The sequence below is a fragment of the Toxotes jaculatrix genome, chromosome 10 (genome assembly GCF_017976425.1).
Source record: "Toxotes jaculatrix isolate fToxJac2 chromosome 10, fToxJac2.pri, whole genome shotgun sequence".
Lineage (NCBI taxonomy): Eukaryota > Metazoa > Chordata > Actinopteri > Toxotidae > Toxotes > Toxotes jaculatrix.
This window is the reverse complement of record NC_054403.1, coordinates 19,009,359-19,035,777: the sequence shown is the minus strand read 5'-3', so window position 1 is coordinate 19,035,777 and position 26,419 is coordinate 19,009,359. Positions and strand designations below refer to the sequence as shown.

General features: G+C 39.8%; 3 protein-coding genes across 5 annotated transcripts; all 3 read left to right on the top strand.

Moving 5' to 3' along the window:
• The first annotated feature begins 1,702 nt into the window (after positions 1-1,702).
• On the top strand, positions 1,703-5,928 carry arl13a (ADP-ribosylation factor-like 13A). Its single transcript, XM_041048427.1, has 10 exons — positions 1,703-1,722; positions 3,195-3,311; positions 3,576-3,646; positions 3,736-3,988; positions 4,134-4,239; positions 4,390-4,595; positions 4,723-4,831; positions 5,179-5,455; positions 5,543-5,659; positions 5,771-5,928. The coding sequence occupies exons 1-10, from the start codon at positions 1,703-1,705 to the stop codon at positions 5,824-5,826; spliced, it is 1,332 nt and encodes a 443-aa protein (XP_040904361.1). The 3' UTR covers positions 5,827-5,928.
• A 1,554-nt stretch (positions 5,929-7,482) lies between these two features.
• Positions 7,483-9,786, top strand: tmem35 (transmembrane protein 35). Its single transcript, XM_041048353.1, has 2 exons — positions 7,483-7,611; positions 8,544-9,786. The coding sequence occupies exons 1-2, from the start codon at positions 7,492-7,494 to the stop codon at positions 8,907-8,909; spliced, it is 486 nt and encodes a 161-aa protein (XP_040904287.1). The 5' UTR covers positions 7,483-7,491; the 3' UTR covers positions 8,910-9,786.
• A 1,206-nt stretch (positions 9,787-10,992) lies between these two features.
• cenpi (centromere protein I) lies at positions 10,993-25,326 on the top strand. Of its 3 annotated transcripts, XM_041047442.1 has the most exons (21): positions 10,993-11,220; positions 12,183-12,320; positions 12,908-13,026; positions 13,422-13,529; positions 14,241-14,289; positions 14,438-14,484; positions 14,748-14,837; positions 14,937-15,068; positions 15,682-15,825; positions 17,294-17,414; positions 17,701-17,795; positions 17,955-18,072; positions 18,308-18,372; positions 18,575-18,684; positions 19,598-19,733; positions 21,083-21,207; positions 21,666-21,714; positions 22,350-22,568; positions 23,001-23,042; positions 23,209-23,277; positions 24,177-25,326. In XM_041047442.1, exons 1-21 carry the CDS (start codon positions 11,049-11,051, stop codon positions 24,252-24,254), a joined length of 2,226 nt encoding a protein of 741 aa, XP_040903376.1. In that variant the 5' UTR covers positions 10,993-11,048; the 3' UTR covers positions 24,255-25,326. The 3 variants fall into 3 exon arrangements, with proteins under 3 accessions (XP_040903376.1, XP_040903374.1, XP_040903373.1); XM_041047440.1 differs by having other exon boundaries at positions 22,353-22,568; positions 23,209-25,326; XM_041047439.1 differs by having other exon boundaries at positions 23,209-25,326.
• Positions 25,327-26,419: the final 1,093 nt, after the last annotated feature.

Genomic DNA, 26,419 nt, shown 5'->3' with positions numbered 1-26,419 from the left:
TCTGAAACATGTTTGCAATGTGGAGGAAAGAGGAGCAGATGGGGGTGTGGTCCTCAGCTGCTGCTGTTTTTGCTCTATGTGTGTGTGTGTACGTGTGTGTGTGGGGGGGGGGTGCATGTGTGTGTAGGAGAGTGTTTGACTGTATTTGTGTGTGTGTCAGAGTCAGCTGACACAGGGCTGTGGTCAGAGTCTGGGATGAGTCTACTCAGCAGATGAGGGCAGAGCCTGATTGGACCTTGGTTTAATGACATAATGAGATAAGGCCTGCACACAACCCATTGCTCCAGGTCTCTGAATGCTGTCTCTAAACATTTATTAGTTTAATGTATAATTTCATTAAAGCTGAAGGAACTCTGCTTTCAGTCTGTTTTCTCCGGATTTTCCTACATAATCATTAAGATACACTGTCATTTCTGTGGATTGCTGCGTATGGACGCAAAACAAAAATAAATATGTTCAGAACAGAGTAAATTGAAATTTATCTGCAGGGAAAATTTATCTTAGCTTGTCAAGAACTAGAACATGGAGCCATTATATTATTTACAGACTATATGGTACATAGGAGCTTCTGGCAGTGAAAATAGATCATGTGAATACAAGGCCATCTAGTGGCTAATGCTGAATTACAATACTTGTACTGAATTATTGTATTAATAACATTACATAATACAGTATGATGATCCTCTGTAAGGGGTAGAGCAGGACATTGCTCTGCTTAGCTCTGTGCAAAGCAATTGTTTCTCTGGTCCATTATCCTCTTTGCTTTCCATCTCCTCAGAAGTAATTTCTCTGCTTCTGCACAGCCTCTTTACTCGTATTTTTAGATATTTATTAAGTTATGAATTCCTGGTTCCACACAACTGTTTAAGCTTAAAGTTTTGTGATTGTTTGTTTTTCCTTTCTTTTCCTATCCATTGAGTGTGTATTGAAGTGGTGAGCTGGTGTATACCATTGCCCTCATGTGGATAAGTAAAACTAAATTGAATTCATCATAATTGAACAGAGTTGTAAATGTTAAAGTTGACTCAAAATTAGTTATATTTCCAGTCAGATGATTATAGTTTTCATTTATATTATTTTTCTATGACAAAGTTTTCATGTCAGTCATCTTTTCTGTATAGCACTCTGAAATGTCTTGAAATGCCAAAAATAATCCTTTTCTTTCTATTATCCATGCTAAATAATGTGGACATTGTTATTTGTGAAATTATCCCCACGTCACATCTAATCCAATTATAATGTACCTCAGAAGAAAAAATAGGTCTCTAGTAAGCTTTAATTCCAGTCATACCTGTACACTCATCACACGTACATTGTAGTGTGACACCACCTGGCCACCATCTTAGTTATGATGTCATTATCACCCTGAGTGACAGCATAAATCTGTCGAGACGCTCTGCATGCTACCACTCTCAGACTTCAACAGGAAAAGGAGATCATCACACGTCACAGATCACACCACAAGACACATTTAGTTCTCTACGGATATATTCGCCTTTGTTTGGTCTAGTTAAAGAAGAACTACGCCGTCCAATGGGATCAGCGACTGGCTCAGGGGAGTCTGGGATTGGCTGAAATACCAGTACAACATTTCCCAGGTTGCACCTCCCACATGGGGTGACCAAAGGCTTAGTGTGAGCCTGATTAGTTTTGTAGCTATTGGGTTCAAGATGTTAGTAGAGACGAGCACCCAAACAAATGCATGGACATAAACTTACTTCTGTAAGTATTCCTTGAATTTGCAAATTTTGCACCTTTAACACATAATTTAGTCAGTCAGTGGTATCAGTCATTTATTGCGCACTGAATTTAAAATGCTTTGATTTAATCCACTGACTCACGGCATTTTACTGCACGTGTATCCTTCACTTGTTGTTTCTGAGAATTTAGACTGGAATGCTGTTATTTGCAGTACTTGTTAGAAATTATTACAGATATACTAATAAAATAGTTGATTTCTATTTGTGATAAACACAAAGTATTCTACTGTACATACTGTTTAAATCAACAGGTTTTTCATGACCAGTATTATTATTTATTGGGATTTGATTGTAACTTAGACCATTATACAACTTTACTTGGTATTCTTAGAGCTTAATATTTCAGTTTCTCAATTTATTTATTCCTTCTTAGCTCACTAGCATAAAATTTAGTTTTTATGTGTGTTTACTAACTATGGACCAAAACTACAAAAAACGGTTTCTCACAAATCAAGTTAGTAAACAGTATCAAAAAATGCTTAAAGTGATAAAAAAAAAGTGAATTAATTGGGATAGTTTGTACTGCAATGATAATGTTTGTTCATTTATTTTGAACTTACATTTAATGACCATTTTAGAATCTCCTTAAAAGAGAAAACGCATCAAGCTACCTTCTTCCTTCACACCACATAAAAATTGAACATCCAGTCCTTTGAACAGGTGATATTGTGTTTTAAAAACACTGATAATTGATGATATTGAGACTGTTTTTCTTTGAATTGTCTTAAATGCTGCAAATGGATAAACATGGAAAACCTCCATACTTATGCCATAGCAGGAAAGGTCATAACCTCACTGTCATTTACAGCCAAAACAAATATGGGCCAGCTTGTTAACAGCACTGTAAAAGTGGGCCAATCTAAACTGGCTTCATCAGATTATGGAGCCCGAACAGATGCACTGGATAGAAAGACCTGCTGATTTTTTTTTAGTGCATGGCCTGACTACCTCACATACACACCTGCTGCGTGTTTATTACAAGATTTGAGAGGGCGACTCATAGTTCCCATGACATGGAAGAAAGCTTTTACTGGGCTCCCGCATTATCAGATTGTATTGCTGATGTCAAAAAGGGTTATTGAGAAAAATCCAAGGAAATATTTTTCATAGTAGTACAACTGAAAACATTTTTGTGGTCCTTATTATTGGCTGCTGAGAACTTCTTTTTCTCTTTTTTGTTCTGACTGATTATTAATCCTAGAAACTGGATAAAATAAACTTTGAAATTAAAATGAGCTGTAGAATGCACGACTAGAGCTAATTTTAGATTCTGGGGAGGTCGAGAGAGACACTTGGCAGTCAAAGCATTGCCTGGATGTCTGACCATCTGTAAAAGTTTCCTAAGCCCACATGAGACAGTCACAAAGCATGTTTGTGTCTGCCTCTGTGTGTGTTTGTGAGTGAGTCATACTAAGGTTGACCGTCTGTTTGCAGGTACCAGTTCCAGAGAAGATGGTGGCCTCTGTGCTCACCTTGTTCACCTCAAGTAAACATGTTCAACTTGATGAGCAACTGCTGCACCTGGGTCTCCAAAATACAGGAGCCAATCAGGTAAAAAAAGTAAAAAGAAAAAAAACAACAACAAATAAATAAAAACAAGAATCTTGAAAAATACTAATTGAAATGTATAAGTCTGAAAAAAGAATGCAATCAATGACAGGGTTGTGTTATGCCAAACTTCTGTCATCCAAAATAATAAAAAATGGGTTTAATAAAAGGTCAAACATTACAGGCATCTTTAAAATACACTTAATGGCAGAGCCGTTACAGTGTAAAGCTATATGTTAATTCTGTACTGTATATACTTCTCTGCAGGAGAGTGACCATTCTTGTGGTCGGTCTTGACAAAGCAGGAAAAACTTCTTCTATCAGAGGGATGTTAAGAGGTAAATAAACAGTCACTTTAAAACTGATTTAACGGCATATAATGAACATATGACAAATAGTCAACCTGTATTTTACTTCATGTCTTCAGTCCCCCATGGTGTGGAAGCAGGACCCACCCATGGCTGCGTACGAAATGAGCTGAGAGTGGAGAACTACCTGGTCACCCTGCTGGATGTAGGAGGATCAGCAGAGTCGAGAGGAGGCTGGAGGGAGCTCTACGGGGAAGCCCATGGGATCATCTTTGTGGTGGACTCTGGTGACAGGCAGAGGATAAAGGAGGTCAAGGAGGTTCTGGCTGACCTGCTGAAACAACCAAGAGTGGCAGGAAAACCAATATTAGTGTAAATATAATCAACTTTATGTTTGCATTTTAAATGTGATCTAACTTTCCGTGCAGTGCAAACAGTGCTCTCTGGTGGCTGATGAGGAAAAATACAGAGATAGCTGCAAGTCACTCAGACCTGTGCTGAAACTTGTTTGTTTCAGGTTGGCAAACAAACAAGACAAAATGAACGCTTTGCTGGGAAGTGAACTGATTGAAATTCTGTCTCTTGAGAAGCTGGTCAACCAGAGCCGCTCTCTGTGCCATATTGTAAGTACTGCTCTAAAATTCACTAATGCATGTACTTAGAGTATGTAAGGCAGGCAAACCTCCTGCCAGAGAAGCACATAACTATAGAGATGCGAATAGACAGATATTTTAGACATGCAGACAAACTGACTTTTTTCCTTTCCCTCTAAGGAGCCTTGTTCAGCCTTAATGGACCTGAGACGATGGTCGGACAGAAAGACTCTACGAGGTCTTCGCTGGCTGCTGCGTGCTGTTTGTCTGGATTATCCTGAGCTGTGCACCCGTGTAGCCCAGGACAACAAGAGAGCTCTGGAGCCAAGAGAGAGGGAGAGGAATGGAAAAACAGAGAAAGTCCGCAGAAAAACCAAAGTGGAACGGTAGGAAAAGCCTTTATATTCAGACAAAGTCACAGCTCACATACTGTACTGGTCAGAATAAACTTTTGCTAAACAAAATTTAGAGCTACATGCTGACCTTTTATGTTTAAATATCTTCTAACCTCAGAATCCGATCCAGCAAGTCAGATCTTCGCCAGGTTCATCGGCCTAAAGACAAGGAGAAAAAGACCAAGCGTGAAGGAAAACTGCAACCCATTCGAAACATGCTGCAGAAGGTCAGGAAAACATCTTTTTAACATTATTGCTTCACTACGATAACTTGCTGGTATAAATTTACTCATCTTACTGAGGCTGAAACTAATTATTATTTTTAATTATGGATTACTCTGATGATTATTTTCTTGATTAACTGATTAGTCACTTGGTCTATAAAATGTCAGAAAATAGTGTCCATCCTGGTTTCCCAGTCGAAAACCCAGAGATTTTCAGTTTGAAGTCATAGAGAAGCTGGATCTGATTTTCTGTTTTGGTTGTCATAATTGTACAGTCCTCTGTAACTACGTGATATAAATGCTACAATACATAAATAAATGGTGACTTAAACTCATATGTCTCTTCCCAGGAGTCCACACTAAAAAAGAAGTTGAAGACAAAGAAAAAGAACAAGCCAGTCAAGGTCAAGGAGGGTGAAGAAGATCAGGAAGAGGCAAATGAACAGGAGGAAGAGGAAGAAGAGGGTGACGGTAATGAAGGAGAGCAGGAAAATTCTGGTCATAGAGAGAAAGCCAGCAGTGCCCTGATCCCACCCAAAAAAGGAAAACTGAAACGCAAAACAAAGGTGAAAGAAGAGAGTCTGAACAAGTCAGAATCACTGGACAATGATGAGAAGCCACTGAAAGGTTGTAATTAGTTATTAATTGCCTGTGTTTTTCGGTTATTAGCTGTTTAAGAATGGAAATCTAATATTTGTTTTACTTTATGTCTAGCTGCAGGGGAAAAGAAGAAGAAGAAGAAAGTTGTGAAAGTAAAAAGGAAGAACAAAATCAACACAGAAGAGATGCCTGAAGCTTACTCTCAACCTGTGGATCTTTCTGCGACCTTTGGTGAGCCTCATCCTCTTCTTCCATCCACCAATCAAATACAATAACACTTTGGACTCTAAAAATGATGAAATCCAGACTTTTGTTTAAAAAGCTGACCCTGTCTCCTGATAGATCTTTACCGAAAAGCAATACTGGCTCTGAAGGAACGTCAGGATCAGGGACAGTGAGAGTGAGTCCTGGTTGTGTCCTGCCAGCTGAGTGTGAGGATGTGGTCCACAGCAGTAGTATACAACACACTACATCACTTCAAAAACTCTCTCACCCTTCTTCTCACCAGGGTAAAGATGCAGATTCTGACTGCTATGTCTTTATGACTTTCTATAGACTATAATTTCAGGCCTGATCCTGAACCTTTGGAGTGAAACTGCAAATTCCAAGGAGTAGTGAAGGGCAGGTCTACATAAACACGTAATCACAGAAAAATAACATTAATATATAATTTTTCAAAAGCTAAACTAAAATGAATGTGTGTGTTTGGCCAAAGTGTTAAAGGAGATTTTGTCTGTATAAATCTATGCAGTTTTGATTGTAAGGGAAATATGATTTTTGAACTGAATCCTTTTTTTAAATGATTTGAACAATTTTCCAGCATTGAACTGTGCACTGAGCAAGGGGACATTGTTGAAGTGATGAACAGATCTATGAAATTGTATAATAAACATTTTGTCACTACTTGCATGTCACATATTACGTGTTTACATTACAGCAGCAGGGGGTATTGCTATAACAGCAAACAAAGTAGTTGTGCTGTAGGTGATTTAGATTTAAACATTTAACAGATTATGTAACAGATGAAGAACAAGACGGTTTACCTGCATTTATACTCAGATAAAATGGGTTCTGGTTTCTGGGTTCTCTCAGACCTGAGCCCCTTCATGGCAGCCTTTCATTCGTCTTGACCGTCTTTCACAATCCACAATATTGCCTATATCTGGAAAATCTCTTTATTTAACCAGATGGGTATTTACTGCTACATCTTCTTTGATTTGGCAGAGGGATTTTGGATTTTCATCAGTATTGATTTTACTGTCTAAGACCTTAGCAATGACAAGAACTGACTGAAGATAAACATAATGTCTGTGGGTTTTTTTTTTTTTTTTTTTGTGTAGACAAAAGAAAAGCCTCCATGGCCAAATCAACTTCCTTCTGAGACTCTGAAGCAAATGGGGCTGGGTGGCTGCGAGAGCACCACCTGTGAATCTGTAATTTGATTAAACACATCTAGAATTATGCAACACAGAGTGTATTCACTGATCAATCAGGAAAATAATCAGGAGATTAATCCATTATAAAAATAATAATTTCCTCACGTAAGATAATCATACACTAGCTCCACCTCATTTAACAGTAAAGTCCCTTACTTCTAATAATTTAAGTACTTTATACTTTTATATTTAACGTTTTTAATGAATGAATTTTACTTCTGACACTTTTTTTTTTTAAACAGTTGCATTAGTACTTAAGTAAGTTCATACTGTGCTTTAGTGGTGTGTATTATCAAACAAGCTGTACACAGAGTGAGTCTCCAGCTGTCGGGCCCCTGTGGTTACGCCCCCTCCCCCTTGAGAGTTTAGGGATTTATTGTAGTCACAGAAGATAAAAACAACCTACTACCATCCCCTAGTTCGGGTTATTGATGGGTGAAGTGGAGCTGTGGATGAGCTCCTGTCAGGATGCTGCTGGATGCGGCGCAGAGAGGGGTCGTCGCCATTTTTTTTTTTTTTTTGTGGCTCATCCAAAAGCCCATCCCACTGGTGCATCTTAGCCGGGAAACCGTTCGACTTTCATTCAGTTCAGTGGGAAGTGTTTGGCTGCATGCACGGTACGGGAAGATGGCCTCACCAAGGACAGTAACTATTGTGGCTCTCTCTTTTGCTCTGGGTTTATTTTTCGTGTTTATGGGCACCATTAAGCTCACCCCGAGGCTAAGCAAAGATGCGTACAGTGAAATGGTAAGTAAATCTTAACGGTAAACTGTGTGTGTGTGTGGTTGGGGGGGTAAAGGCCATTGTTCTGTGTTGGGCTGCAGACGAGAGAGGCTCTGAGGCTCGAATAACGTGTGGAGATGCTGACCTAAATAGGAAAAGATACGGAAAATGAACGGCTCAGATACCGACTCGCTCTCCTAATCTGCCTGTTTGAAGCTTTATTTTCCCGGTGGATTACCCCGTATCTGAAAACGTTAAGAGCCGCTGAATCGCCTACACTAACAGGGTCGGTACACAGGTTAGGCCTGTATGTTTTAACATAAACCTAAAAATGTGTAACACAGGTAACACGAATCGGTGTGGATCCATAAAAAAACCCCCGAATTGTGTCCGCCGGTAGCTCGTCAACGCTGAAACATCAATGAATAATGAATGACCAAATGCATCTCATTTTCTCAACACATGCTGCAATTTAGCTTAAAGATGCAAACATATGTCGGATTAATGTCGCAGATGTGTAAGCTACAGTCGCCTCTCCGTCGCTCATTAAATGTGTTGTAGCTGCAGAGCTTCTCGGTTAACATGAAGAGCAACTTAACAGCTGAAGAGCAATGGCGGCGCATTCGAGCAAATTCTGAGAGATGCACCTGCTGATGTTGAAATGTCCTGAGTGGGAGATGATAGCTGGCCTGCAAAGCCCTAAATAACACGCAAAGAGTTTATTTCCTTAACGTATATGTTTGTCTTTATTTAGCAAGGGAGCAATAGGCTACTAAGGTTAATTTTGCTGCCATAGACATGAAATAAAAGCATCTGAATGTGAAATACTGGACTTCAGAATGGTGACCTTACATGTTCCTTAAATGACCCCCCTAAAAGATACCCATGTGTGTTTGTATGACTTTAGTTGAGTGTTGGGGGTATTTAAAAAGATGTCTCTACTGTTTTTCTTGCAGAAAAGAGCATACAAGAGTTACGCCAAGGCGCTGCCGGGCCTGAAAAAGATTGGGATCAGCTCAGTCCTGCTCCGTAAGATCATTGGCTCTCTGGAGGTGGGCTGCGGTGTGGTGCTCACCCTCGTCCCGGGAAGGCCGAAGGACGTAGCCAACTTCTTGCTTCTGCTGGTCATGCTGGCTGTCCTGTTCTTCCACCAGCTAGTAGGAGACCCACTGAAACGGTACGCCCACGCTCTAGTCTTCGGTATTCTACTCACCTGTCGACTGCTTATTGCCCGCCAGAGTGATGACCGGCCGGAGAGAGAGGACAGCAGAGAGGAACAGTACATGAATGACCAGGAAAAGAACAAGGTCAAGCAGTCTTAAGGCCCTCTTCTACTGTGGTCCAAGTCCTAGCAAAGGAAACCTGGTGCGCCTCTATGGATTGTAGTAATTCAAATTTTGAAGGAAACAGTCACTCCCAGTAATAAAAGCCCTCACACTATCCCATGTCCCATCCAGCTGGCTGATTGATTACCCTCACCCACTCCTCTGCACTCTTAATGTGAAACGGAGCACTCCTGATCCTCTACATCTACATCCTCTACATAACCGTGGACAGTCGTACCTGTGGAAATGCTGATAAGCTCAGCTCATTGTCACAATAGTCAATCCATTTTCCCTATTTATTTCAGCTCTACGCTGTGTGAAATGTGTTTGTGTTTTTGTTTTTAATGAATTTCATTTATGTTACAAGTTGATTTGAGAATGCTGTTTTTCATGAAAGAATCTTTGTAGCTTGTTTTTCTAATTTGTTTTTATACTGTAGGTAGGAGAGACTGATAATCATGAATTTCCGTAGTACAAGCATGTTTCATTTGGTCAAGACAATATAACATAAACCAAAAGGAGCACTGTTGAAAGAATTTTGTACTAATTGTACATCAGCTAGTATTACATATCCACATCTTATTTTGGTGTTACCAGAAAGCTATTTTGAAAAGAAAAAATATATAAATCCTCATTCATTTTTCATCTGAGTAGATTTTTTTTTAGACGTGCGCATGAAATCCTTTCTTCCGAAGTAAATTAAGCTGAAACGCCTTTCTCCTTTCGTTTCAGTTATCACAGTGAAGTTGTTTAGCTGGGAAGGACAGCAGGTGCTGCCTCAGGTGTCTGCTGCTAGCTTGTACAGCAGAACATAACCAAGTCAAAAAAAAAAAAGTCTTTTTGTCTGTTAAAAACTGAATTTTACCTTTTGTAATTCAGAGTTGGAGTCTTAACCTTATTCACTGTCTCTTAAAGGTTCTGCTCATCCATTTGGTTTTATTTTTTTCTCTCTGAAGATATGAAAATCATTCCTATGACAGTTTTGCTTTCGGGATGAAAACTCAGTTGAAAATGCTGTCAGTTTTGAGATTCACAATATTTCTGTAAATGATATACTTAAAATAAAAGAATTGGAGGTAAGACTGACCAAATATTGTTTGTTTATCCCCACTCTTGCATGGATTTTGCTTGGATTTTTGTGTTGTAATCTTGTTTTATAAATTCAGTCCGTCCTTGTCAAGATAGATTGTCAAGATTCTCTCTCATATACTTTTTGCTGTAAGATGATTTCTGATGGCAAAATTTGACTGACAGGAAAGATCCATGGTGTTACACTGGGGGTGAGGGAACAAACAGCATAGCTCAGACACAAGGGTCCTTCTGTTATGTCCTTTGCCCTCAAGACCCAAATGGAGTGCCTTTGCCCCTGCTAGACTAGAGATCAGTCACAGTTACTGCTTATTGGGGGAAAGTTAGGGGGGCATGAACCTATCTTTAAAATGATGTATTTTGCTCTGCCAAAGACAGCTCATTGTCATTGTGTTGTTCGCAGAACACCTGGACCAACATGAAAACACAAGTAGATAAAGCAACAGGTACATTTTTACAGAGTATCCATCCAGTTGCCTTGCCCACCATTGTCAGACCATTTGGTTTTGTAGGGTTTGGATTATAACATTTTTCTTTATGATGTTCACAGCCAGTGTCCCAGTGTGTGTACAGTTACAACATCAATTTTTACGCAAAATATAAACTACAATCCGAAACAACAAAACACACATTCCATGGTCAAAAAGGAGCAGACACCCAACAGCTGTCAAGTGTCAGCTAGTTTCTTCAAAAAGTTGTTTAGATATCTCACCAATCCTTCACAAGTTTTTGTCGACTGGTGCATTAGTATCCTGTTTTTATGTTTTTTAGTTTTTTAAGTTCTAACCATCTTTCTACGTTGTAGCGTTGTAGCGTCCTCTCATGAAACACCACATTTGTGCCCACTAGGATACGCATCCTCTTCAGATTTGTAGTCCTATCGACAGCAGGCAGTTGAGGGCAGACGGACTACAACTCCCGGGAAGCAGTTCAGCGGATGTACCATACTGCGCAAGCGCAGAGCAAACGGTCGCGCGGATTTGAGTTCTGTTTGAATGGGCGACGACGGAGTGGACTACAGTGTTTTTAAGTTTTAGCAATGTAGAAATGGCAGCAAAGCTAAACCGGTCGGGGTCGTCGGATTCAGACTCATTGTCTCTAAACGACCAGTCTGTGTCGAGCCGGAGCAGCAACAGAAGTCTGAGAGTCGCAGAAAAGGAGAGAAAGAAGAACGAGGCGGAGGATCCGTTTGTCGTGGCCGTGAAGTATTTTTCTGACGGTAGGAGGTGGCCCAGACACCTAGCATGGGGGGCAATAGCAGACGGTGGCGTTACTGTTGCTAACGGTGTTTACTAGCCATTCTGAATACGTTACAAAAAGCCGGGATGACCCGTATAACGTTAAACGTTAAGTTTACGTTACTTTCTTACTGGTTTTAGGCTGTAACTTGGATTTAGATTTAGCTAATGCTGGCTACGTTACTCACAAAGGTTAGCGTTCAGATCAGTGGATGATACAGTCCCAAACACAGCTATGTTTATGTCAGTAGCATTATGTACAGGCACAGACAATCTTTATATTAAAATAGTACTGAGACTAAAGGACCGTGTAACACGTTTTCACACAAAACTTTAAATGGGCAAAGAATGCTTTCAAAACGCTAAATTTATATTTACAACATAAGTATTGCTTTTCTTTTGGAGAGCTCGTCAGGTCCAGGAAAATCATTTTTGAATGAATTGTTTAGAACAAATTTAATTTGATGTTTTTAACTAAATTACATTAGACCAAGATAAGAGTGCAAGTTAACTCCTGAACTCCAGTTTTATGAGGGAAGCAAGACTCCAAAAACAAGTTGACGTCTGCTTCCTTTGAAAATATTGCTCTTTGCCTGTGTTCCTCATGTCGAGCTGTATTGTTACACATCTATAGGTCACCTAAATATTGTGTGTATTTTTTTGATGACTTTGCTGAACTGCTGTTTGTCATCTACAATGACTTTGACTGTGTGGTTAATGTTGATGGTTTTAACATTCATGTTTGCAACCTCCAGGATAGCAGCAGTAAAGAACTGTGTTGTATTCTGGATAACTGTGGACTGACTCAGAGTCCACACACAATAAGGGCCACAATCTGAACATAATCATCTCCAAAGGTCTTAATATTTTTGAGCTAATGGTGACTGGTGTTTTTTTTTTTTTACATTACTATCTCAGTTGACATTGCCTCTTCCTCCTGTAGTCGAAGCAGGTACTCCTGTGTATGGGAACGATGAGTTGGAGAGGAACCTGGTGGCGGTGGAGAGGGTGGCCTACAGTAAAGGACTTCCTCCAGAGGCCATCTCTGTTATGCTGGAGTTTGCTATGAGCCTCCGTATGGGTAAGACTTTTCATTTTGCAGCACCTCTGGACTGTAATTGTGGAATTTCTTGCAGAAGAAATTGGCCTGTTTGTGTAGGCCACTCATGTTAGTGAAACCTATAATACCATCCATCCTCCTTGGCTCTTGACCTGCACAGGGCTGTGGTGGGCTGGAGTCTGTACCATTACACACCAAGCAAGTGTGCAACTTGAATAGATTATTAGTTTATGACAGGGCTAACAACTGTCACGCTTTTAATCACATTTCAGTCAATTTAATGCCAAGAACATTCACCTAACCTGCCCGTCTTTGAACTGTGGGTGGAACCCACAGGAATCTGCAGGCAGGGACCAAACTCTACACAGATAAATTCAAACTGACTCTGTTGTAAATATGGTTTTATGTCTTATAAGTGTAATGGGAGCACACATTTTTCTCACAGTTGTCTCACAACACGTCACAAAAATTGTCTTTTATTCTTCCTTGAATTGTAGGAATATCTGTGCAAAACGTATGTCAATGTTTTTGACATTTGGCACATTTTCTGTCAGTCCTAACATTTGCTTCCTTTAACTGAGTTTGTTTCTGTGAATTTCTCTGTGTAGGGAGTAGTCCATGTGTTCGGGTGCTGAAGTGTCTGATTCCTATGACCGTGGTGCCACAGGAGGCTGTTGTTCGAGCAGTGGTTTGGCTCAGTGTTGGCAAAATATCCATCAGCACACAAGTAAGTGCAATCAAATTTGTTTACACTTATAAATATAAAAGTTTTAAGATTGGATTTTAATGGGTAGTCACTTTGTTAACTTCATGTTGTTGGGCAGTAAATCTTGATTTGATTTCTTTTAATCTGTCATCTGTTCATGAGCAATTATCAGGTACTTTAGTGGGTGGAGGTGTATTATTACCCTTAAAGAATAATTACATTATTCTAATTACTAAGTTTACATCATTAACTGTTTTTAAACAAGGAGACATGATTTAAGACTTTTGCTCTGTGTTCTTGTTTTATGAGTGATGAGCGAGTGTTTACCTGCTAGTGATTTAGTATTCTGTCATTGCAATTCAAGATTGTATGATAGTTAATCAGTTTTTCTCTTTACCTGCTTGTGGAATATTCAGATTCTTTTCATAAAGTGGGTGTTGACCATATTTGACACGATTGACGCAAAGGACCAACTTCGAGCTATCTACGGCTTCATCTTCAGCTTCGTCACAGAGGAAAATCTGGTATGTTTACTGATCATCTTTGTATTCCTGCAAAAAGCTGTTTAGTAAAATGTGTTGCCATCAAATCAAGTTTGTAAAATAGACTATTCATTTACACCAGTTTTGGGTAACAAATATAGGATTTAATAAAGTTATTTGTCATTTAAATTAGATTTAAATCTGTATGCAGAGCTGTTAAAACAAGCTGTTGAAACAAGTGCAAATGTCTCTTTGTTTATGGATGCTGTGCCTTGTTCAAGATACAAACTTGGTGTGATAAATAAAGGTTAATTACTGCCTGACTGGAAAGATAGATAATGAATTTATGCTGTTTAGGCCTATAATTGTTACATTATAAAAGATGTTGTATTGTTCTGTTTGGCTGCAGTTAATCTACTTAGGAGCAAAATGCCTCATAACCGGTGCCCTGTTTCAAGAAGCAGGTTTACCGAGTTATCTGTTTAACTGTGCTGCTAAAACCAAAAATCCCCTCAAATCTGAAACTGAAAGTGGCCTGATATATTCAGGCTTTTAATCCCCAACATCATCCAGGCAGCTCTGTGAACCTGCTTTTGTTTTTTACTGTCACTACTGTTTGATTTGTTGTTAGTGTACATATGAACAAGTGGCTCCTTACCAATGTAATGAAATGACCTCCCCACTGTTGTGATATGGGATCCACTGAACAACTGTTAAGATGTGAAGTCATTGTTTTTTGTCCCATTTTTTCAGTGTCCTTTCATCTGCCATCTGTTGTACCTTTTGACCAGAAAGGAAAGTGGTAAGTCAAACATTTTCACTCCCGAAATATGATCCACAGCTCTACTGCCATTTCCCCAATTTTCTCTGTTTACTCCATTATTTCCTCTTTTTAGTATTCTCATCACTTCAGAGTGTTATTGACCACTTCATTCATTTTCTCATTGTAGTGCGAGTCTTCAGAGTCAGAAAGCTGCTGGAGCTACAGTCTAAGCTGGTAAACATCCTGCTGATCTGATGTCCTCTAAGAGCCATTTCTCAAAGCTGCTACATTATTTCCTTACTAACTTTGAAAATCAATTTAATGACAAATTGCAGGATCTTTTTTTTTTTTACACTCTTTTTATTGTTCCCAAGAAAACAGTTACATCATTGGTCATTGTTGTATTTTGAATTATTAGGAAACACCAATCAAAATGAAGATGTCAAATACAAGATGTGCGATATTGAGTGTGTTGATGTTCGCTCTTGTTTCCTCAGGGAAGGCAGCCGTTCCTTCTGCACCTGCTGTCACTATACAAAGTGTTTTGCCCCGAACTCGTTACTCTCTCCATTCCATCACGAATGAGGGTTTGTACATGCACTTAATGCTCATTCTGCGGTTAGAGTACCGTATGACCATCATCCCTAAAGTATCAGTAAAATTGTATGTTTTCTGTTTACTTACAGAGTGGGTTTAGGAACCACAATGCCCCCTGGAAATCAGTGTTGATTGCTGTCCAAAAGAGGAATGGTTCCCAAATTGCCTCCAGCACCAGTCTGCCCTTCACAGTTAAAGATAAGACCAGTTCTAGGAAAAGGGTATGGATGTCTTTTTAAGTTTTCAGGTGCACTGGTTACTGAGTTTGCAATCACTCCTGCTACACTACATTTACTGCTGCTTCTTGCCAATGCCATGCCAGCAATCAGCATCATCTGGCCCACCTCCACCCCTGCATTCACCTGTAGGCCCTGCAGGTTTTCTCCAGGCGTGAAACTGTTATCGTCACTCTCTGCTTACTCATGGTGTGAAATGTTAAAGTACGATTGCAGAGAGTGGCATGGCCAGAAGACGCCACGTATCAGTTTGGTATTTGTACTTGAAAAATGACTGAAACCATTATTTTTTTGTTGATGGAGTAATCAGTTACTCAACTAAGTTATGCGTCTTTAGCCAAGTACCAGATTTAAACAGTCTAGCTGAAACTATTCAGAATGAGATAGACATTCTTGACAAATTCTGATATTTTACACACAAAAACAAACAAATTAATAAAAAAAATAATAATCAAGAGATCAACTGATAATTAAAACAGTAATTAGTTGCAGCCCTACTTTATAGTCTTTGTATTTAATCTATTCATGATTTCAGCCTTTCAGTTTCAGTCTGGCTTTTATTTATTGTCTTTTTTTTTTACTGTGCTTTATTTCTCAGAAACACTGCCACATGGAATTGCCGGCTTTGAGTTCCCTAGTCAATAAACAGGATCAGACTGAGCCATCTTCGGGCAGAAAGGTGGTCCCCCTGGTGCAGCTCCACTCCTTCACTCAGCTGCTGAAAAATATGCACCGAATAGAGGTGATACCTCCCAGGAAAAATCTCTGAGTTCTACATCCACGGGGTGCTGACACTGGGTCCGCCCCTGCCCCCTTTACTGCCTTGCTTCTGCTTAGTCTTTCACTCTTTCTACTCCCATCTATCTCAGCTTTCTCAGTTCAGCTCCTAGTCTCATAGCCCCAGCGCACCTAGGCTGGTTACAAATGGAATAACTTTAAAGCATTAAGCATGAGGATCATTCATTATTTAAGCAGCAGAACAAAATGTATGCCAATTTTGCTATGCCATTAGTATGCGTAACCACAGTACTTTTAAATTGTGATATATCCTCACAGCCACTGGGTGGTGCTGTGTCACTGTTATAATTTTGTAGTATGGGGTAGTATTGGGCCACAAACAACTTTGTCCCAGAGAAACCACAGCAAAAGTGGCCTGAGGCTATAATTTGTTTATTAGATTACAGCATAAACCAGTTTCATGAGCACCGTGCTTGTCATTCGTTTTTAAGTAGGCTGTTGCTCTTTTTACAGATATCATCAGTGGTTTATCTATCCTAAATGAACAATGAAAGCAAAAGACCCGAGATGAGTTGTATCTGAGTAATTCATTGGACAAAGTTACAAAGCAAATGGTCATTTGAATATCCCCCTCCATAAACGTCTATTTGCCCTGCTGATTCAGTGACCTGATAAACTAATATAAGTCATTTTAAATGGTTTGCAGACTTTTATGCGTCATGCTACATAAATTCACCTCTTTCATTGCCCACAAAACCAACACGAGCAATAAGGATTTTGGACGGCATCAGATGTTTTTATAGCCACAAAAGCTCTGCTTTGCCATGTGTTAGAACAGCTGAGTACAGTCAATCACGCTCATAAAACTATTCAACAAAGGCATTGACAAAGCATCATTGATTATTTCCCTCATCTCTTGCGCTCTTGTTGTCAAAAGCAGAATGGTGCTTTCTCAGTTTAATGATACAGTTGCTCTATAATTATTGAAGAGCTGAGCTGTGTCCATTCACAATCTGTCTTCTTCTTTGTTTAGTTTATTTATTACCCTGACACAGTATCCATATTGGGAGGCAGCTGTTCATGCACAATAAGAGACTATATAAACTACAGAGTATGATGGAGGAAATGTCCCATTGCTGGTATTATGGGGATTACTGGATACTGAAGAATTAGCTCAGTATTGGATTGGTTGCCCACTCTGTGAAAGCAAGGACATAAGAATTAGTTGATTCTTATTCTTCAGCAGGTAAACAGATTGATCTGATACAGGGCAATCAATCTCACAGATCAGCTTTTTGTGTCCTTTTATAATGTTATATTTGATTTTGCGATCAAAGTTATGTGGTAATATGATTTCTATTTTTCCATTGCTTGTTTGTGCTGCTTTGTATTCCTGGTTATTTTGTTATTTTAGGCTCTCAATCATACTTTTCTTGCATGTGTTTCCTGTTTCTTTGCATTACCTCCACCAGCTGCCTGCTCAGATGGGCTCACTGCTGGGCTCCAGTCTGGCACTGCAGTACCTGGACTGTGTACAGGATGAGTCTGCCCTCCTACGCCTCAACTTCTGGCTAGGCTACGCTCTTCACGAAGGTATGTGTGTGTGTGTGTGTGGGGGGGGGGGGGGGGGGGGGGGGATCTTCTGTGACATCTTCTAAGAGGAATATGCATCCAAAGCAAGACTGACCTTCAGTTGAACCCTAGCACATTACCTAGTTGGCATATCAAAGAGGTATTTTCAGAGACGAGTTTAAAAAAGACTGGGGGGGGGGGGGGGGTCTCACTGTTTGAAGATGCAATGCATCTGAAATCTTCTGTTGTTTTTTTATTCCCCTGACTTTTTCTCTCACTAAATACCCTTTTTGCTATTTCTGTTAAGAATTTTTGTTCTGCAGCGATGGAGGAGCCTCCCAGAATTCAGAAGAAGCTCTGCAGTTTTTGGACAAGTTGCTGTCCACACAGCACTTTCTCCAGGTGAGCTTCACCTCTCAAGCCCTGATAACTACAGTACCTCTCTACCTCGCACCCATCACTCAGTATCACTGCACCCACATGCTTAGCTGACACCTGCTATAAAACCACAGTCAGACTGTGATTTTACAGTGTCTTTTATTTGTCACATTTCTCCACCAGGAAGCGTTTTCCAGCTCAGAGGCTTTCCTCTACAAATTTCTCAGTGTCTGGGACGGCTCCCTCCTCCGCCCACAGATCCTTGGCTTGCTGAGCAACATTCCGGTTGTCCCCAGTTCCCGTGAGTTTTGCTTCCACAAGCCACCACAGTCATTGACAATCTCCTCCTCCCCATTCGGTTTTCTTTCTTTTTGTCTGTCTCTTTGAACCTTTGCTTCCCCCCCCATCCTTTCTTTCCACTCTAATAAAAGCTATGTTCCTCTGTGAACAAGGCCTGTGATATTGTGTCATATAGTAGGAAATGTGATTGTGGTGCATTTAAATAGCTATTGTAACTCTCTGTCCCCCCACTTTAGAAATCGGACGGCTTCTGTTTGAGCCCCTCATGCAGCTCTTCTTCACATCCTCACTGTTTTTCAAGGTAGGCCTTCCTCTCCGAAGCACAAATAGAATGAGCTGGCTCCAGATCCTGTACTTGAATTACAAAACCTTCTGCTATAAGTTAATAGAGCAGATGCAATAGAGTATTTCTAAAGCACTCATTGTGGGTTCTGATTAGTTTAGTTTTTGAACTACTGTATACTTAGTGATCTTCCTCTTGTCGTGTGTGTGTCTCTCTGCAGTGTGGACTGATAGAGTGTCTAAACAATATGCTGTTGAAGTGGCTGACCTGGCACTCAGTGTATGCTCTGGAGGACGACTTGGACATCAGCCTTAACAGCCACACTTCCATGTGAGTCTCACAACTATTTTCTGCTACTTGTTTATGCCCTGAGCATAAACAAGCAATAGACCTGAAACACTCTGTGAATTTACTTGAGAGCATGAGGGTTATGGCTCTTTAAGCTTTTACTTTCAAGCCAAAAAATGTCTTCTCACACCTCAGTTCTTACAGTTGTAATAAAACTCTTGAGGTGTTGCCTCAGTTTTACTTACTGCGGGTTAAGGTAATGAAAAAGAATCATTCCCCATTACAGGTGCCCCATTTGACATTTTAGTTCAATATAACAGTTCTATTAATTTTAGCAACATTTTGGACTCTTTTTTATGCTGTACTATCAAATTGTGAAGTGCGAAATGGGCACACTGGTAAATACAGTAACTTTATTGTGCTCATTTAGGGCATCTATTATCCACTAGCAGCCATTGAAGCTAAGCCAGAAGTGTGTATTGATATTTTGAACTCATTTATTCATCAAATCCTTTAATTGAAATTAGCTTGAGGACAAAACCAGCGCTGATATCAAGTTAAATGGTTTTCTGGTGTCCAAATTAAGGGGTGGAATTGTCAATTATGTTTAAATAAATACCTGGGCTTCATCAGTTTTGAGTCTTCAGCTGTGACAATGATTCAATAAGTGGAGAGATCCATTTTTATTCCCTGCCATTTCCAAACCCACCTCTGATATTTGTAAATATAGAAATAATTGATTGTATATTTGTGCTGTCTTTTTCACATCAGTCTTGCTTCAGCATTTGTCCTTTGTAATGTAGTGAGCTGCCACCTTGACTGTTTTGGAGTCTTCTTCTATCACACTGAGTCACTGAGTAATAATCCATGTGTTAGAATTTAGCTTCAGTTTTGAGTGTTGGTCCTCTGGTTTGAGTATGTGTCTGACTCTGCTATGTTCTGCTGTCTGTCCCAGAAACATGACTCTGTCAGGGTTCAAGGATTCAGTGATGGAGTTGGTTCACTTCGTGGGTCGGCTGGCCTCTGTTGGCCTTCAGCTTGAAGGCTGTCACTCTCTCCTCCTCAGTTTCATCCTGGACTTTTATGAAACGGTAAATGAGCGGATACCCTCAACTCAAACATGTATTTTGCTTGTTGTTACTTCTCTTGGATGTTTGACCTTATGACTTTTAGAGTTTGACACTAGGTTGATGTTTTCACATCTGTCTGTTGAAGGGGAAAGATTTATGCTAAGCTTAAATATTAAAGAGTTTGAGCTAGTTTGAGCAGCTTTAAAGTGAAGAAAGAGACATCTTGTGTCCCAACAGTATTTGCTTTATTTGTTTATAGATCCTCAGATTTTCAATGAAGAGGTAGGAGTTGATGTGATTTCAGAATTTATTTAGCCATGGTAATTTAACTTTTTTTGGAAAAACCATATCAGACACACATAATTATTCAAAGCAGAGAATTTTGAAAAGTCTTAAAACATGTCTGGAGGGGATCTTTAACCATGCAAGGGCCTCTCTGAGATTAAAAATCTCCTTTTCAGGGGTTTCCTGGTCAAGTTAACTGCAGTGCATAGAGCATGAAACATAAATGTTATAAAATGTACAAAACAGACTTAAAATAATTGACAAAGCAAGATGAAAATAATCAAAATGGATAAGAGCATAAAGATAATATAAATACTGAATACCATAAGGAGTATAAACACAGATAGGCAGTGCATTAGAATTTCTTAACAAATGCATAAAATGGATAAATAAAATCATAAAACATTGATGATCACAGTATATCTTAATGATATTCCAACCAAATGAACACTTTAGAAGCACTGACAGGTTGACCGGGTTTGCTTCCAATTCATAGAAAATGGAAAAAGGAAAAGTCTAAGATGAGAAGATTGCTACCAGCCTCACATCTGTACATTAAATGTGGAGCTACCGTCAGAAGCCAGCTAACTTAGCTTAGCATAGAGGCTGTGGTTAGCCTGGTGCTGTCTGAAGGTAACAGAATCTGCCTACCAGAACCTCTAAAGCTCACTAATCAACACAAAACTGAAATGTGAAAATGTCAATTTGCTGTTTCCCCAAATTTTGGTTGCTTGGCAACTCCTCATAAAGTTTTATGTCCGACTGAAGCATGTTTCAGTCAGAAGGAGCAGCTTATATAAAGGTTCTTGTTCCTTGCTCAGAACACATCTTAACAGCGGAAAGATTTGCTGCACAGCATGAACAGTAGTTCCCAGCCTTATTTGGGAAAAAAAATTGCATAAAGAGGAAGATGGCATAGGAAGATAACATGTCAAGAACAGCTACATAGATCAGCGTGTACCAACTTTTAACAAAGCAGAATCATAGTAAAAGCTTTAGAAGTGTGATTTACACCATGTTGGAGTGTCTAGTTTTCTTTCTTGATTCTCTGGGGATATTTACGACGTATGTCTCTCCTCTCCCAGGTGTGTGACACATTCCTGAAGTATGGGCTCCCCCTCGTGGTGATGCCCCCACCTGGAGTTTTTTACCCAGCCCTGTTTTCCCCTGACCCTGTCAGCGTGGACCGACTGGCCTACATCATGTACAGGTGAGGGCTCTTTATCTCTGTTTTGCAGCCTGCCATAAACTTATCTTGATGCCTAAGTTAGCTACACCCTTAATTTAGTATGTCATATGCCTATGCATATTTGATGAGGGAACAGAACTGGAATCAAATGGCTTCATTTCACTTACATGTTAATGTATGATTTATGATAATGAAAGGGTAAGAGGCAATACACTTAAACCCTCTTCTAGTCTTTATGTAGAATTCAAGCATCATTTATAACTCCAGGCTTTAATAACACAGATCCTTACAGTGTTGGCTAATTGACCGCACCCCAGGGTTATGAAATAATTTTTTACCAAAGTGTAAAAATTCCATGGCAAAAGAAAATTGGAATGTAATAGCTTGATATTTTTTGACAGACCATAGAGAACAAACTGTTTTGCAGAAATTCATGATCACAGAGGCCACTGGTCTTTCTCTGTTTCTTTTTTGTTCAGGTACAAGGTGAACCTGACATCAGCCAAGAGTCAAGAAAAAGTCACAGAGGTAGAAACAAACCACTTTACTCTTGCTATACATGTCTGTAAATGGAGCATGCTGTGATTTCCATTGGAGTGATACTGTAAGAATACATTTTAGGCCCTTGTACTAAGTATTTGAAAACAAATAGGGGTGTCCTTTCATATTCGCTATTGACTTGAGAAGAGGAGGCAGGCATATGTTTCGAATGCATTTCTTCTATTGCATTTATGTTTTTGGTTTATAGTTACTGCTCTCTTTTAAAAATTACCTCCTGTTTGTACAACTTTTGATTGACTATGGTAGTTTTCATTAATTTAGCATACCCCAGTTCAGCTCTTTAAGAATCCACAAGCATCTACCTACCCATAATACCCTCTCAGATGAGGACTTGAAAAGTTGTTGATTTTAATACAGCTGCCACTGCGAGCTATGAATTTACAAGTACATGTCAGGCAGCTAGTACGCTCCCCTGAAAATGTCAGTGGCACTTTTTATTAAGAAAAATGGACTGGGTAAAAGGCATGCAAATTAATCAGCACAACAAACATCAGAGGTGAAACTCTGAAGATGTGTTGGGTTGTTGAGCGGTTTAGTTGGACTCTGTCTTACTTTCGTTTCTTTCGCCTCATTCTGTCGTTCCCTCTGATCCTGTTTTTCAGCAGGCCTTTCACATCAGCCGGCAAACATTTCGAGAGTTCAACCAGTACCTGGTTGTCATGGTCAACTGCCTGTGGAACTCCAAAATGTTTCAGCCAGGCATGGGTGTACAGCTGGGAGAGGAGCTGCTCCTCAAGAGCAATGTACCACAATACTGGACGAGTTTCGACCTCGTGCACCACCCTGCTTTCATGAGCTACGCTGTTGACTTTCACCAGAGGGTGAGTATGAATCATTAAGGATGTCTTGATTGGTGTCTTACAGAGATAAGTGGGAAGAATCCAACCTGCAGCAGCCCCACAAAAATCTTCTTCTGTGTACCTTTAAACAAAAGCTGCTCCAAAGCTCGTGCTTATTTTCAAGCTGTAAGAGGCACTTGATTTATCGGCATGCAGCTGGGCCATACAGTTTGGTTAATAGACTTACAGGCAAGACAAGGAGACAAATGTGGTATTAATGTATCTTTCATAGACGATACATTAATACAGAAAGACATTTTATTATTAATGGGTGCTGCATGAGACGTGATTTTCATCATGTTTAATAATACACGTACCTTTTTTTGGTTTGGTCCCACCGCAACATGCAGCAGTGATCTTGTGAGATTTAGCAGGGTGGGCTGACAATGAATATTAATGTTCTCTCTTTATCAGTGTTGGCCAGGGAGAAAGGACATGGACCTCAATTCCATAAAGGTATGAGGGGTCTCCGTCTCCGTTTTTTTTTTTTGCATTTATCATAGACTTCAAATGTAGTTTGATGTACATCAGTCATATTTCAAAGATTGAGAGACATTTCTTTGATCATTGAAATCCTCAGATGTCTTCGATGTGACTGTGTTTCTGTGTGTGTGTGTTTCAGCATTCCAAACCGTGGAGCTGGTACCTGGAGTACCTGTACAGTCAGGGATACGACGGCCTTAAACAGATTGTTCCAGCCCCATAGCCAGGTAGCCAGAGACTTCACACACAGGCACCTGACTTACTTCCACAGACAGGCTCTTTTTTTGCCTTTCACTGCTCACCACAAACAGTGGGCATTAAATGAAATATTGTTGATATTTCTATTTCATTTCAATAGTAGTGTTGGACGAAATTCAAGGATATATTGATAATTTTTTTCATTTAAATGTTTTAGACCCTACTGCACCAGTTGCATTGTGATCCTTATGCTAGATTCACAAAATGTTTTTTTGAAGTTGTTGAGAAACTAATTTATTCATGCAGTGCGTGTTTAACTTAGCTAAAACTACAGCATTACCACTGGGCCAACACTTACTTACATTTGCATCATAGTAAATCAAATCTGAACAGCAGCATATGACGTTACATCTACAAAACAATATGACAGTATGAAAATGGTTTGGGTGAAATCAGCACAGTCGTAACTCATGAGAAAACCACACTTTAAGTGCTGCTCCTGGTCGAAAGCTAAATTTGAAATTTACTTTCATGCTAGAGGGGCTGTATGAATCCAGTCCAAACCTTCCTGCCATAACAGATCAATACACCAAATACAGCACATTATATTTCAGGAAACCAGCTAGAACCCTTGTTCCACTCACATTAATTAAAAGAAAGGATCTTGTGGGTGACATGGACTGGGAAAGTGGGGTGTAACAAGACAGACGGTTTGTGGTAGCGCCCTCACCACCTTAATTGTTGCAGCTATGAACGAGAGCATTGAAAACTTAAAACATGTTTCAGCAGACGTACTAATTGTTAATTTATCTCATTTTTATTTTTATTTGAAAATTAATTTTCGGAGGTCAAGGGGGGTGTTAGAGGGCGGGCAGTGCCCCCAATACCCCACCTTGGCAACGGGCCCAGTTTGTTCAGAGCGACATTGGCTGGCAGCTGACAACAGGCCACGGGCAGGGCGACAGTCTGTACACACAGCAGAGGTAGATGCTCAACTCAGTGGAGAGGAAAAACAACCACTTGCATCTTACTTATTTTTTAAAAGACTTGTACATATTTCATCTCCTCCGCTCTTCCAAGCAAGCTACTTGAAAGCGATCTGAGTATGTATATAGATTTATATGTGTTATATGTTGTTTTCTTACTTATAGTCTTGTCTTTTACTGACACTGCGTTGGCGGACGTTTGCCAGAAGCACGTCGGTGGTAGGTTGAAGTACAGTGAAAACATGTTTAACAAGGAACATGGTGTGTTTATTGCAAAAGTTAAAAAAAACAAAAAACAAAAACCAACTGAAAGGGGATCATTTTAACACACCTTGAGGTCGGTGAGAAATATCCCCTAATTTTTTTTACATTGCAGCTAAAAAAATACTTCATGTTGACAAGATACAAAAAAATAAGAGAAGCAGAAGTTGAAATGATTCTTTTTCAGTATTTTCTCTTAGCCATTCTTGGTTTAATATGAACACACCAACCTTAAACAAGCGACTACATTCAAAATAATTTTTTTTTTTTAAGCTTACTCTTTGTTTTTGTGTAATATTCTTGTACAGCTTGCCATCTGCAAAAACTGACTCTTGCACATTGCTGAAAATAAATAAGTGTAAGACTTTTACTTTAGAAGCAAATAAAATTAATCTGTTGTGTTTTATTAACATTATACTGCAGCGCGTCACCGTTTACAGGGTGAGTAGTTTGGTCTTATGTCTTAATGTCAGCCTGACTTTTTGCCAAGTGGCATCAGTTGCTTGAGAACCTGCTATATGGATAGATAATCTTTTGTATTGCGGTCAGTCGCTCTACCATCTGAAAAAACAGTGTTTTGCTTTAATTGAGGGACCCATCTGGATGTTTAATAGGCCCCTGGTCTCTTCCTGGTTACTGTTGATAATGCCAGATGAAACCAGATACGTAGCTTTGGATGTGCTTGTGTTTGTATATTGTCCAGATTTTTTTTATATCCATGTCATTTGGAGGAAACACAAAAGATGTGGCATGGCCAGATTTATGCCACTTCAAGATCTGTTTCTCAAAGTTCAATGACCCTCACAGGTATTCTGAAAAAAAAATAAACAGTAGTGCAGTGTCACTGTCATAGGTCTGCAACTAATGATTTTCCTAAAAAATGAATCTATTGACTATATTTCAAGTAATCTATTCATTTTTAAGGCTGTGAAATGTCAAAAGATGGTGGAGATGCTTGGTTTATAATGAGAAAACAAAAAAATCTACAAATCTTAACATCTGAAAAGACAAAAAGCAAAGCTTGAGCATTTTGTGTAGCATAGCTTCTTACATTTTCTGTTGAGTCACTAATGGATTAATGGATTTCACTCCTCTGCATGTCGAACTGTTAATTATTAAATCTTATTATTATTTTGGGATGTCTAAAGAACAGTAAGCACTCCGAACCTTTGGCCTTTTTGACGTGCTGTGGGCTTTATTGAAGTTTTCACGGCATTGCCAAAGATGACGAAGAGTTGCAGAGGAGATGTGCTCTGTCAACCTTGAGCCAGATTTCATCCTGAGAGTTTTTCTTCTTCTTTTCTTTCTTTCTTTCTTTTTTTTTTTTTTTTGGACGGTTCCCTCTGAGCAGAGACTTTTCAGAGCCCTCCCCCCCTGAAGCTCTCGTAACGCACCCGAGCCACGGGAAGTTTTCTGTTTAGTATTTAATCATATTCCCACTCTGGCTGGTAGATGGTTGAATCCAGCAGACGAGAAGCCCTCGACGTGTGCCGTGGCGCTGGTGCGAATGAGCGGAGCCACCTTAAAGAAAGCAGCCCCCCTGATGTCAGCGTCAGACACAGACTCCGCCGCCGGTACCGCGCTGCGCTACTCCGCCGTTTCAAATCTTCATCTGCGCTGCTGCTCTCCTTCACTTTCTTCAGCTCATGTCTCGTCTGCATTCACGGGAGTAGCTTATTTCTGCCTCTTCGCCAACACATTCAACTGAGCTGTGCCAGTCCTACCTGAGCCAAATCCTCGCCTTAGGGGGAGAGAGGTAAGATTGTTGTTCAAGGCTGCTTCTTTTTAAGTGGACACTGCAGGAAACGTGTTTTGGTAGAAGCCGGTTAACCTCACATCCAGGGCAAACACAGGAACATGGTGTGACTGTGTGACGGGCTTCTGACATCGCCTTCGGGTCACTCC